General features: G+C 39.3%; 1 protein-coding gene across 5 annotated transcripts in view; it reads left to right on the top strand.

The window, feature by feature from the left end:
- CCNT2 (cyclin T2) overlaps nt 1-14,743 on the top strand; it is a 43,905-nt gene that overhangs the window by 15,717 nt on the left and 13,445 nt on the right. For 4 of the 5 annotated variants that reach the window (XR_004441804.1, XM_033231688.1, XM_033231687.1 and 1 more), the window contains exons 3-4: nt 10,217-10,345; nt 12,354-12,414. Coding sequence is in view for 2 of the 5 variants with exons in the window: in XM_033231688.1 (XP_033087579.1) it covers nt 10,217-10,345; nt 12,354-12,414 (190 nt within the window). In the remaining 3 variants the exon portion in view is untranslated. Of the gene's footprint in view, nt 1-10,216; nt 10,346-12,353; nt 12,415-14,743 lie in introns of those variants that run through there. The other variant, XM_033231690.1, reaches the window with a different exon arrangement.

Here is a 14,743-nt window from a genome sequence, read left to right as displayed (position 1 = left end):
AAAAGGGGAAGGTGGGGATGAGGAGTCTTTGAAGTCTCCGATAGCCATTTCCCCTCCTTTAGATAATCCTGTAACTGGAGGAGAAGGTCCTTTGTGTGATAATGTGTCTCATGAAAAAGAATCAGAAATTCAAAAGGAGCTTCAGCCGGTTGTTCAATTGTTGCAACAAATTTTACAATTACAGTTATCTCCCCCTCAGCCTTCTCTCCACCCACTCCTGTTTTTACTTTTCCTGTGGTCCATCCACCCCCATCGGCACTCAAGGTGGAGGAGGAGGACAGTTTTCCGCCACCGCCGGTGGAAATGCTGCCTCGTTCAGGCACGGTTTTTGCTGTCCCCGCTTCTACTGCTAAAGCTGTAATTGAGGTATTGGATTCTCAAGAAGATGAGGATCCTCTACAATTGTTCCCCATTATTAGGCAACCTTTTGGCCCTGATGCTCAATATCCTCAAGGAGGTGTGAATGTGCAGTATAATGTCCTTCAATTTAAGTTCCTTAAAGAAATGAAAGCAGCTGTTGCTAATTATGGCCCTCAATCTCCTTTTGTCATGGGGCTTTTAGATTCTTTCTCTTCTGAGAATTTGTTTTTGCCTCTTGATTGGGAGACCTTGGGGAAGGCTGTTTTGGACCGCTCTCAGTGGCTTCAGCTACGCAGTTGGTGGCTGAAAGATGCCAAAGAACAGGCTCACCGTAATGCCGCTAGAAATCCTCCAGGGCCAACAGGGTAGCAATTAACAGGTACTGGTCCGTTTGCTACCGTAGCGGCTCAATCTGGACTCGATGACGTGGCATTATCACAAGTTAAAGGACTGTTTTTAAAGGCTTGGTGTAAAGTAAAACCATCGGGGAAAACTGCCTTGTCTTTTGTTAAGATTTTGCAGGGTGCCAATGAACCTTATCCTGATTTTGTTGCTCAGCTCCAAGATGCTGTAATAAAGACTGTGGGTAGTGGGGCTGCAGGCAAAATCCTGGTAACCACACTAGCTTTTGAGAATGCTAATCAGGAATGTCAGAGGTTGTTGGGTCCTCTAAAGGCTGCTGGAAACTTACAAATAGAAGATTTTATTAGAGCCTGTGCAGGAGTGGGAGGGGCTGCCTACAACGCTCAATTGTTTGCTGGAGCTTTATCTAAGGCACTCATGGGGAAAAAGGGAGTTTGTTTTCAATGTGGAAAGACCGGTCATTTTAAAAAGGAGTGCCGTAAACTATCTAATAAGAGCGACTCCTCAAGAGTAGGATCTAAAAAGCTTCCCACTGAGCCCTGTGGTCGTTGCGGCAAAGGGCGACACTGGACTAATGAATGTCACTCTAAGGTGGACAAAGATGGTAATCTTTTAACCTCCGGATCGGGAAACTTGCAAAGGGGCCCTTCAGCTTGGGGCCCCAACAACATTACAAGCCCTCTTCATTTGCAATTTCCAGTCATTTCGGGGGTCTAGCATCAGCAAGCCAGTCAAACAATGTTAACTCCCAATTTTCAGTAGCTCAGCTTTTCTCTGCTACTTCTGGTAGCGCTGCTGCTGATGTTGCCATTTTGCAGGCCATCGAACTCACCCCAGAAATGGGGATTGTTAAATTGCCTACAGGTGTTTCTGGGCCATTACCGTCACATACTGTTGGACTGCTTATAGGACGCAGCAGTAGCATTCTACAGGGTTTACAAGTTCATTTGGGTGTTATAGATTCTGATTATAAAGGAGAAATTCAAATTATGGCACAGGCTCATAAGCCCATATCCTTAAAAGAGGGGCAACGAATTGCACAATTCCTTTTACTACCCCATTTTCAATTTCCTTCACGGAGGCAAGAAAGAACCGGAGGTTTTGGAAGCATGAGTAAACATATTTTTTAGGAAACCTTAGTAACTCAACAAAAACCCTTATTTCCCCTCGAAGTAGAGGGAAAAATTTTTCAGGGCTTGATCGACACTGGAGCCGATGTTTCCATTATTGCCTCCGACCAATGGCCTTTACAGTGGCCTAAACAGCCTGTTGCTGTTTCTCTTACCGAATTAGGTTCCACCTCTGAGGTGTATCAAAGTTCTCAATCCTTGAGTTGTCGAGGGCCAGATGGTCAAACGGCCCAAGTCCAGTTTTATATTATTCCTATTGCCCTAAACTTATGGGGGCGAGATTTATTGCAACAATTTGGAGCTTTTGTTTCTATTCCTCATGTCTCTAATTCTGCCAAGAATATGATGTTCCGCATGGGTTACAATCCCCTTGAAAAATCTTTAAACATATAGCCACTGTTCAGCAGCCTCAAGCCCTTCCTTTGACTTGGAAAACTAATGTTCCTATATGGATTGAACAGTGGTCTTTAACACGTGAAAAGCTTGAGGCCTTGGAAAACTTAGTTCAGGAACAATTATCCTTAGGTCATATAGAGCCTAATACTTCTCCATGGAATTCCCCTGTCTTTGTGATTTAAAAAAAAAAAAAAAAACGGTAAATGGAGACTATTAACAGATCTTCGTGCTATTAATGCATGTATTCAACCCATGGGATCCTTACAACCGGGCCTTCCTAATAACCCTTTTATGATTCCTCAAGATTGGTTGCTCATGGTTATTGATTTAAAGGATTGTTTTTTCTCTATTCCTTTGGATCAAAAGGATTGTGAGTGTTTTGCCTTCTCTGTCCCTGTTTTTAATAATTCTCAGCCACTTTCTCAATATCAGTGGAAGGTTTTACCTCAAGGTATGTTAAACAGCCCTACCTTGTGTCAAGAATTTGTCCATCGGGCCCTGGATCCTGTTCGAAAGCGTCATCCTTCTGTTCTTTTATATCGTTATATGGATGACATTCTTCTTGCTGCACCTACTAAAGAAAAGCAGCAAGATGCTTTCGCATCGTTACAAGCTCAGCTTTCTTTATACTCACTTAATATAGCCCCAGAAAAAATTCAAGTGGATTTTCCTATTCAATATTTAGGTTATACCTTGGGAGCACAAAATATTCGACCCCAAAAGATTCAAATTCGATGTGATCATTTAAAAACGTTAAATGACTTTCAAAAGCTTTTAGGAGACATTAATTAGATGCGTCCTGTTTTAGGAATACCAACGTATCAATTACAACATCTTTTTTCTATTCTAGAAGGAGACAGTCACTTGGACAGCCCACATCATTTAACTCCTTTGGCTTTACAGGAACTCCAGCTGGTAGAAGAGCAGCTTCAAAAAGCCCATTTACATTATATCCTTCCTGACGTTCCCCTTTCCTTGTGTTTATTTCACACTTTACATTCTCCCACAGGAATGATTCCTCAAACAAATCAGCCGTTAGAATGGATTTTTTTATCCAACAAAACATCTAAACGCTTGACTACTTATATCGACCGTTTAGCTGAATTGATCATCAAAGGACGGCATGGCTGTCGACAACTCTGGGGAGGAGATCCTTCCTTCATTATCTCTCAGTTCACTCATAGTCAGATTACCTATCTTCTTGCCACTTCTGATTCTTGGCAAGTTGCTTGCGCCTCATTTGTCGGACAATTTTCTACCCAATATCCTAAATCTCCGATCTTTTCATTTTTCAGGCAGCATTCTGTATTGCCCTTCTCACCAATATCTGTATTTCCTGTTCAAGGTCCTACTTTTTTCACTGATGCTAGTAGTAATAGTAAAGCTGGATATTGGAGTGTTCATCAATCTCGAGTTACAGTTTATTCTTATCCCTCGGTGCAACAGGGAGAATTGTTTGCTATTCTCATGGTTTTACTTGATTTCCCTTCCATCAGTTGTAACATTGTTAGTGATTCTCAATACGCCGTTTATGTTACTTCTTATATTTCTCAGGCCACTCTACCTCTTTGTGCTACTTCTTCTCTTCAAAAACTCCTTTATTCATCACTCATCTTCGTTCTCATTCTCGACTTCCTGGACCATTAGTTCATGATAATACTCAGATTGATTCACTTTTAATCGGCCACTTGCAGGCTGCAGAACAAGAGCATACTCTGCATCACGCTAATAGTTCTGGTCTTCAACGACGGTTTCATTTAACTCGTAAACAAGCTCGTTCTCTTATTCAAGCTTGTCCTCCTTGTGCTCCTTTAAGCATTCCATCTTTCCATCCTGGGGTTAATCCGCGAGATACTCAAGTTAATCAGATTTGGCAAATGGATGTCACATGTGTCCCTTCTTTCAGACGATTAAAATATGTTCATCATACCATTAATACTTTCTCTCATTTTCAGTGGGCAACTCCGTTGCCATCTGAAAAAGCTGATTCTGTTATTACTCATCTCTTAGCTTGTTTTGCCATCACGGGCATTCCTCTTATACTTAAAACTGATAATGCCCCTGCCTATGTCTCTCGTAAATTACAAATTTTCTTACAGCAATACAATATTCGACATCTCACCGATATCCCGGGCAACAGTCAAGGTCAAGCCATTATTGAACGCACAAATTTAACCTTAAAAACGCAGCTACAAAAACAAAAAGGGGGAAATGAGTCCCCCAGAAACCAGATACTGAAGGTTCTTTTTACCTTAAATTTTTTGAATCAATGGAGACAATTGCAGGACTCTGCTGCCGTAACTCATCTTTCCTCACCTTCCTCGGTGATAGTCCCCGCCGACAATTTAAGGGTTTGGTATTCTAATGAAGAAGGTAAGTATGCTCAAGGGCAAGTTCTAAAACAGGGACAGGGCTATGCTCTTGTCCTTACAGAGAGCGGACCTGAGTGGTTTCCTACAAGGCGATTGAAACCCTGTTGAAAAGAAAACTGGACTCAGCACGCACCTCTTCTTTTGTTAGATGTGCCTCGGCAGGGGACTTATTTCCCTTAGTGAGGCTTTGTATGAATATTGGACTTATATTCCCTTTCCACCCTTGTATCAGGGAGTCGCCTGGGGGGAGGTGGAAATTAAGATTTTCACCAATGACACTACTTGGATGCCGTCCCCCTATATGGATAATGACAACATAGAACGGGAAACGGGAATAATAAACAGCACATACCAATTTGGAGTGGAAGGACTTCCGATTTGCATGGGAATTAGTCCTCATTGTCTCCGGAAATCACATGAAGCTTGGGCTGTTGGCTATAATCATAGCCATGTGGCTGCTAACACTGTTATTATTGTAACTAGAAGCTTTCAGTATAACCATACTGTATATAGTAATGAGACTATTCCTAGTTCCTTACCTTTTTGTCCTATCCCAGAGGTTTCCCCTAATATTGAGGTGCTGGAGTGGCAGCACTGTCGGGGAACTAAGCCCCGGATTTTAATAGAGTACAATGGGCTGCAAGTAACTGATTGGAGTGTGCACGGAGATTTTCAAACAAAATTTAGTCACATACCTTTGAAATGGCCCCGGGTAAATAAAAATATTGCCACTGATGGTAATGAGACCTTGGTATGGCATGAAGGAGGCTTGTCGCCACCTATGCCTCATCTTAAACACTCTTTACAAGTACGGAGTCATCTTTGGAAGTTATTAGCTGCAGGTGATGCTATTAGTACCTTTGTGGGAAATATGTCCCTTAATCTTTCTAACCCGAAGAGCTCCTTTCATATTCACTTACATCGGAATACCTCCCGATATATTATTGCTTGTGTCCGAAAGCCTTACCTATTATTAGCGGGGAACTTAATGTGGGATAATGATACGGGGATTGTTAATTGTAAAGATACGTGTACATTTTTGTCTTGCCTCAATCATTCCTGGTGGCGCAGTTTTACGGGGGATATTTATATCCTCGGGCTCGTAAGGAAATTTGGCTACCTGTTAACCTTATGTGACCGTGGGGGACATCACCTCTTGAGACTTATATTTGGACTTCCCTTCAGTGGGCCCGTCGTGCCCTTGGACTTATAATTGCCTTGGTGATGAGCCTTGTTGCCATTGCCTCCACTGCAGCTGTGGCAGGGCTCGCGCTACATCAAAGCATACAAAATGCTGAATTTGTACAGCAATGGCACGAGCAATCTCACCGGTTGTGGCTTCAACAACAGAACATTGACTCTCAACTTGCTAAAAGATTGGACAATGTGGAGCAAGCCTTAACGTGGCTTGGAGATCAGCTCACTGTCCTCAGTACGCGGATAACATTACAATGTGATTGGAACTCCACTCAATTTTGCGTAACACCCGTGCCTTTTAATGTTTCTCAGAATTGGACCGAAATCCGAAGATTATTAATAGGCCATAAAAATAATAGTTTGGACATCCAAGAACTCACTCAAAACATTTCCGAAGCATTTCGACAACAACTACATGTATTGCCTGGAGCAGCTACCCTGCAAGAGCTGGGTCAACGCTTTGCTGCCCTTGACCCATGGACCCAGATGAAAACATGGAGTTCTACCATCTCTGGAAGTATATTGCTTTGGGCGCTCGGATTGGGTCTACTTCTCATGGTAATCCGATGCTCCCTCTGTCGCATCCAAAAACAAAGGAAAACACAAGAACAAGTATGGGCTACCTTTCTAGGATTGAGGCAAAACAAAAAGGGAGAAATGCAGGGGCCATTGAAAACAATATGCTAAGAATAGATAAGGCTCAAGGACAGTATCTCTAGCTAGTTGCACTTTTAATGAACTCCGGTAGTCAAGGACAGTATCTCTAGTTGAACTTTTAATGAACTCTAGTAGGCGCCAAGAAGGCAGACAAATAAGAAAGAGCTTAGAGACAAGAAACTAAGCAGAAGGTTACATCTGGGTGCAGAAAGTTTGTTTTGCATTGTGTTATTTTTGCTGACGTGGGATTTATGGAGTATAAATAAAGTGAGGCGGAGGCCCTAGGCGCGGCCGCCATGTTCTCTGTTTGTCTTTGTCTCTTGTGTCTGTTCATTCTCCACCACCCCCGGCACGGTCCCCAATAAATATCAGCAGTAAGGGTATCAGGAACAGAGAAGGGAGACAGCAGCCAGGAATGGGCAGGATGAGAAAAAACGGAGAAGGAAGGGAGTCAGATCAAGAAGTAGGAATGGAAACAAAAAGGAATAAAACAGAGAAGGAGTGAAAGGAATGTGGATGTAAATCAGTGAAGTAATGTCAAGTATCATAACTTCAGTGTTTGGATATGCTTGCTCAGACTGCAGCAGGACCCTCCAAGAATTAAGTTTACCCGTGAAAGGAAGAAGGTGAGCAAGAGAGAAGGGAATTTTAAAAATACACTTGTTAAATTGTTTTTTAAATTTAAAATCAACATTAATGCACAATTTTTAAAATTTTTCAACATGGTAGTAATATTTGAGTCATATTACTAGGGAGCACTGTTCTAAGTCCTGTGTATATTGGTTCATTTAATCCTCACATAACTTTGCAAGCAGGTACTATTAATGTTTCTCCCATTTTACAGATGCAGAAACTGAGCCACAAAGAGAGTAAGTAAATTGTCTAGGCTAGTCAGATCACAGAGCCAAGATTCCACTTGAGGCAGCATGACTACAGCTGGCTCTGTCACCTCTACCTCCCCCCTCCATGATTTGTATGATATGTTTCTATAGAAATTTGTCTTGTTTTTGAGAATGTTACATTTCGTTAAAGTAGTTATATATCTGCTAGAGTAACAAACTCATGACACTATTCAGAGTTCAAACAATTCTAATCACTATTCACATCAACTTCCTTTTACTTTTTTCCCTTTAGAGTAATTTGGGAAAATTTATTAAACTAGGTCCAAAATACGAAAATAAGTAGTGCATGGTCCCTGTCCTCAGTGAACTGAATCTTAATTTGTAATTGTTTGGTTACTTGAACCAAACCAGCTGTACTCCTCCAACAATACTAGTGTGAATTATTTGGCTTGAACCAAGCTTGCATGTGCCAGTGAATGTTTCTTGGCTTCAAAAGTTTGCTCACCTTTAAAAGCTATGGACCAACTAGTAATATTTCTGTTACCCAAAACATTTGGAATTCTTTTAAGCCTCACAACAAAATCACCTTCCGTACAAAAAGCAGTAGTACCTAGTTTGATCACCTTCCTTAATCATCCTTGAAAGTAAAAGATTTGCATGGATACTCACAAAATATTTATCTAAAAAGGTGTTTTGTTTTGTTTTACAGCCTTGATGGACGAAAGTATTTGCAGGTTATAGAGAAGGAAATGTGAATGGAGTTAGTGGATTTCACCAGGAACTTTGGGAAAGTGTTGGGTATTAGTGTTTAGTTGGCAAGTATTTCTTGATCAGTGTCTTTCAGACAAGTAAGAGAAATTCTGGATCATCTGACAGGAAGGAAGTTAAGTACTAAATTCGGTCTAATTTGACTTTTGACCTGAGCCTCTATTGCTTCACTCTGACAAATAGTTTTAGCATTTGAAGGCCTGATTAGCCATTCCCCTGTTAGACATGAATAATGATAATAAATAAGAGATTGTGGGAAACTGAGAGTGTCTTCATTTTCTTGAATGTATTATGTGGGCATTGGCTCTCAGATTTTAATAGTGGCATTTGGAATACTTTGAATTTAATATTGGTGCCATTATATATTATCCATACCTCATTCATTCAACAAATTGAACCACAGCCACATAGTGCTAAATACTAGGAACACAAATAAAGAACTCTGTTGTGTGTTCAAGCTACTTCCAGACTAAATTACTCTTTTGAGCATTCTCAGTTTTTCTAAGCCTTTCCTTGTTGTCATTTTAAAAGGAAGAAATAAGTTGAAAGTCCAAATTAAAATTATTCATTTGTTTTAAGGTAACATTATTTCTGGTTTTTGGGAGCCAAACTCTTTTTTACATCTGTTTTAAAGACATAGCAGAAGAAAAACTTCTTGAAGTCTTTTTTACTTCATTTACACATCTGCAAATGCAGTTGAACTAGAAAGGTCCTTTTCAGATCCTAAATCCAGTGATTAAGTTTCATATTACATTTAAAAAGATCTCATACCAGAAGGATCCACTGTCCCTCTATCAGAAATTTTCTTCACCTCCAGTTTAGCATTGTTTCTGTACAGTAATTGTTGACCCCCGCAAGACATAGTGAGGCTCAGATGTTCATCTCTTGAAAAATGGTTACTCAAATCTTGACATTTAGAAATTGTCTTCCCATGGGAAATTTCTTGAATGTAATCTTAAAATATTATTTGAGTTTATTTTATGCCTATTTTCTAAGTCCACAGTTACTTGGTTTATTATTAGCTTTTGGGGTACATATTCAGACTTGATGTTTCTCTTAGTCAATATCTTTGTAGTGTTTGTGTCCTTATACTTCTGTCCCAAGGACCTAATTTACCAAGCTAAAAAAAAAAAAATTGCTAATTTCTGGATCTCTGATTGGCAAAGTTTCTACTATATTGGTTTATATTACATGCTTATACCCTGGTGGTGTAGCTGCTTTCATTATTGCTATAGTTAAGTAATAGAGATAATTAAGTAACAGTTTGATGTTCAGAATCCTCCTTATTTTGCCCTCTCGGTGCTTTTTCTGTTCCTTCAACAAGATAGTGAAGCTAAAGGCAGGCAGTTAAAGCCACACAATGAATCATTGCTTGATTTAAAAGAGTACTAGAAAATGGTGACTGTGTGCCTAGAAAGGAGAATAGTGAGTATACTTGATCTGCTTTTCATCTTTTTTTTTTTCATGTATAGCATCATCTTTTTGCTTCAGTTATTTTCTTTGCCTCCAGAATGTGCAAATTAATATTATTTAAACTTTCTCTTTAGCATTTTTAGTATGTTCAGTCAACTTATTTAGTATGTCTTTTCCCTTTTCCCCTTTGTTCTATGTGCAAAACGAGTAAAATAGATTTTATAGATTAGTTCTATTTAATGAATAACTTTATTAAAACTATTACATCAATCTTGTCATGCCCAGGCTCACAGTTCATACTATTAATACTGCATTCCCTCCTTTCACGCTTCCCCCCTTAGAAAATAGAGGGTTTGGGCTAGCTGCGGTGACTCACACCTGTAATCCCAGCACTTTGGGAGGCCGGGGCAGGTGGATCACCTGAGCTCAAGAGTTCGAGACCAGCCTGGCCAACATGGTGAATACAAAAATACTAAAAATACAAAAATTAGCCTGTGTGGTGGTGCACGCCTGTAATCCCAGCTACTCCAGAGGCTGAGAGAGGAGAATTGCTTGAACCTGGGAGGCAGAGCTTTCAGTGAGCCGGGATCATACCACTGCACTCCAGCCTGGGCAACGAGAGTGAACCTCCACCTCAAAAAAAAGAAAAGAAAAGAAAATAGAGAGTTTTTTGAAATGTATTTGTTTTTAAATCACCAGAGTTTTCTCTTTTCTGCAGATAATATCGTCTACTGCATTATTTTTGGCTGCAAAAGTGGAAGAACAGGCTCGAAAACTTGAACATGTTATCAAAGTAGCACATGCTTGTCTTCATCCTCTAGAGCCACTGCTGGATACTAAATGTGATGTATGTAAATACTGGGGTTTTTTTCTATGTAAATTTGAAACTTTCTCCTAATGTAGGCCTAACAAAAATACAGTTCAATTAGTGTTGCCTTCCAAATGCTGCTTATTTTATTACCTCTTAGGAATGCAATGCCAGGAAGCAGTCTGGCAGAAAAACATTTCATGTATGTTCATGAATTTGTATGTCATTCTGAATTATAGAAGGCTTTGATTCCAGATGCTTTGTTGATTCAAAGATACTTTTGTTTCACATTTTGTTGTTCAGAGTTATGATACATGTAGAGGGTAAGCCCTATCACCTCCACTGGAAGCTGTATTTGAGACCAGATTATAAATAACCCCTTAATTTGTCAACAGATGAAGGAACAGAAAATCTTCTGAATTTACCCCTAAATGAGTAGTCTTTTTAAAGTATTGTTCCTTTTTAAATGCATGTACTACTATTTATCTCTGTTACATAAAGCTACATTTTGCTATGCTTTCATGAGCAGCGTTTTTTTAGTATTTTAATTTTCCTAGAGTAATGTTACTTTCCAGACAACTTTATCATCAACCTTGTAATAGACCTTATTTGAAAGAACTATTTTAAATTTTTCTGACATCTTAAGATGGAAGTTAGAATTGTGGCCCTTTACAAATTTTTGGCCAGGCGTAATGGCTCATGGCTGTAATCCCAGCACTTTGGGAGGCTGAGGCAGGCAGATCACCTGAGGTCGGGAGTTTGAGACCAGCCTGACCAATATGGAGAAACCCTGTCTCTACTGAAAATACAATATTAGCGAGGCGTGGTGGCGCATGCCTGTAATCCCAGCTACTTGGGAGGCTGAGGCAGGAGAATCACTTAAACCTGGGAGGCAGAGGTTGCGGTGAACCGAGATCACACCATTGCACTCTAGCCTAGGCAACAAGAGCAAAAAACCATCTCAAAGAAAAAAATTTTTTTTCTAGCATCCTGAGTTACTTAATCAGGAACCTTTACCTATTGGATGACTAACAGATTATAAATTCAAAGTCCAGATTAATTTAAGCTTCGATGGAACTATATCTGATTTTATTAATGGCAAGTTTTATCATAGATGTTGGCTTTAAGGGAGTAAACTATTAATGTAGCCATTAAATAATAGTTTGTCATTATTTAACGATAATTCCTACAGTTTCTATTAACTGTACAAATTCAGAACTATTTCTTGGGGTACTGTTTAAATAATAGAAATTGTGTTCTAAAAGTCAGCCCAATGACCTTTCAAAGTAGAGCATAAATAAAATGAAAGATACTTTTACTCTCCGGCTTTAGCAATATGTCCTTACAAAAATGAATATAAGTGTATTCATATCGGTAATATAGTATTTCCTTATCACTTTGGTCAATTGTCATGATTTCAGAATAGGACAGCAGTAAATTTTTCATATCCTTTATTTCCAGAGTAATTGTAATAGAGAGATAATTTCTTGAAATTGAGTAAGGAGGTTGTCTGGTATTTATGTCCCCATGGGTATGAGATACATTATTTTGGTATGTTTGGTCCTTTCTAAGGTGGCAGGGAAGTTAATTCTAAAATTAACTCACTGACTTACTGTGACTTTTGAGGAATTACCACATGACATGTCCTAGAGTGAGTTTGTAAGCCAGGTTTGAGTTAAAGGCAGGTTTGAGTTCGATGTTTTTAATTGACTTGGACTTACTGTCTTTAATATCTCTTGAAGCACCAATGCCTAGGTTGTTTCACTTTACAGACTGTGCACATCTCCTTTTTTCAATTAACTTGCCCCCTTTCGTATTGTGTAGTTTTTTGTTTTTTGTTGTTTGTTTCCTGTTACAGAAAGTAATTCAGTTTAGGCTTGCCACAGAATACAGGTTTTCTCTGTCACCCTCAATTTATTTCCTCCATATTTTCAAACTACTGTGGTTCTTTTGTAATCAACCTCTAATTCTCACAAGATGTAACAGTCATGTAGTTGAGTAATGTTACTTTTATTTTAATCAATTTGATAATATTTTTATCTGACAGGCTTACCTTCAACAGACTCAAGAACTGGTTATACTTGAAACCATAATGCTACAAACTCTAGGTACGTACTTACATCAGATAATGGCTTTTTGTGTGTACTTCACTAAAGCATCTAAATAAGTGAAAAGATTTCTGAAATAATTGTATTATTGAAGAAAGTTATTTTAAAGCAGGTTTTAGACCAGAATAATGTTGCCTGGTTATAAGGAAATTACTTTTCTAGAATTTAATTTCATTTGGCATAATTAAATTGAATGGTAAACATACCCTTCAGTATGATTTCTTAGGTTTTCAGGTAGTTGAAGTACGAAGTACTATGCTTCACTCTGGATTTGCGCTGGAGAATAAAATGGTCCTTTAGGGCTTTTCATATGATTGTGATATATACAAACCTACACAACAATCCTTGTTCTCCTTGAGCTTCCAGTCAGTATTTTATGAGTATATCACTTTTTTATTTTTATTTATTTTTTTATTTTTTTTAAGACAGAGTCTCGCTCTGTCGCCCAGGCTGGAGTGCAGTGGTGCAGTCTCGGCTCACTGCAACCTCTGCCTCCTGGGTTCAAGCAATTCTCCTGCCTCAGTCTCCCGAGTAGCTGAGACTACAGGCACCTACTGCCACGCCAGTTATTTTTCTGTAATTCAGTAGAGACAGAGTTTCACCATGTTGCCCACTCTGTCACGAACTCTTGAGCTCAGGCAGTCCGCCCTCCTTGGCCTCCCAAAGTGCTGAGATTATAGGCATGTGCCACTGCGCCCAGCCTATCACATGATTTTTAATGTGACATAGTAATTATGTAAATGTTGGTCATCCTTTTTTAAAAGTGTATCTTTGTATGCAAGTTCATTTACTCTCATCATTCACCTTACTCAGTTTTCTGAAATTGAGGCCTAAGAAAGTGATGGTTTATCTAAAGTCATATATTAGTTCTGAAAGAACCCACTAGGATGTGGTAGGAAGAACATGGGCTTTGGGGAGATCCGAGTTAAAATCTGTAGGCCTCTGACTTGCTTTGTAAACTTGGGCAAAAGTTCCTTTACCTGTCATACCTCTATTCTGTGGCCGTGGAATAGTATCTGAGTCATATCGTGAATTGGTCATTTTTTAAATTTATTACTCCGTTCCCAGATGTTGCATAGAAGTATGATAAATCAGTCACAACTTCCCATTGTGACAGACTCTTCATTGTAAAACTAGCTTGTGTTAGCTTGTAAAACTACATATACAGTGGACCCTCAAACAGCACAGGTTTGAACTCCATTGGTCCACATGGATTTTTTTCAATAAATAATATTGGAAAATTAGAAATTTGCAACAATATGAAAAAACTTGTAGGTGAACTGTAGCCTAGAAATATTGAAAAAATTAAGAAAAAGTTGGATATGTCATGAATGCATAAAATATATATAGATATTAGTCTATTTTAATATATACTGCCATAAAATATACATAAATCTATTTTTAAAAGATAAAAATTTTAAAAACTTAGGCACACAAACACAGAGCATATGTGGCTCTATTCGCAGTTAAGAGAAAATGTAAACAAACAAATGTAAAGGTACATAAAATTAACGTTAATACATAATACATACATAACTGTACTACTGTGATAATTTTGTAGCCACCTCCCGTTGCTATTGCAAGAGTATCCACTTAAAATGCTGTGTGACACTTGTCATCTCTGAACAGTTTGTCTCTCCAGTAAGTTACATACCGCAGTAAAAGAGGTTCTGGCGGCCGGGCGCGGTGGCTCAAGCCTGTAATCCCAGCACTTTGGGAGGCCGAGACGGGCGGATCATGAGGTCAGGAGATCGAGACCATCCTGGCTAACACGGTGAAACCCCGTCTCTACTAAAAATACAAAAAAAAAAAACTAGCCGGGCGACGAGGCAGTCCCAGCTACTGGGGAGGCTGAGGCAGGAGAATGGCGTAAACCTGGGAGGCGGAGCTTGCAGTGAGCTGAGATCCGGCCACTGCACTCCAGCCTGGGCGACAGAGCGAGACTCCGTCTCAAAAAAAAAAAAAAAAAAAAGGAGGTTCTGGCATATTTTTACCGTATTTAGTGCAATACTGGAAACTTTGATTAATACCATGGGACTCATACAGAGTGCCTCTAGTGATGCCGGAAGTGCTCCCAAGAAGCAGATAAAAGTTGTGATGTTACCAAAAATAAGTTGAATTGTTTGATATGTATTGTAGATTGAGGTCTGTAGCTACAGTTGCCCACCATTTCAGAATAAATGAATCCAGTGTAAGGTTCAGTGTGAAAGAAGAAAAAGACATTTTTGAAGCCATCACTGCAGCTATACAAGCAGGCACAAAAACCTTGCACTTTATCTCATATTGAAAATGCAGCTTTTATGTGAATGCAGGATTGCTATAAGAAAGG

This window comes from Trachypithecus francoisi, unplaced genomic scaffold, assembly GCF_009764315.1.
Source record: "Trachypithecus francoisi isolate TF-2019V2 unplaced genomic scaffold, Tfra_2.0 Lachesis_group13, whole genome shotgun sequence".
Classification (NCBI taxonomy): domain Eukaryota; kingdom Metazoa; phylum Chordata; class Mammalia; order Primates; family Cercopithecidae; genus Trachypithecus; species Trachypithecus francoisi.
Note: the sequence above shows the minus strand (reverse complement) of the source record. Positions and strands in the feature narration are given on the sequence as shown.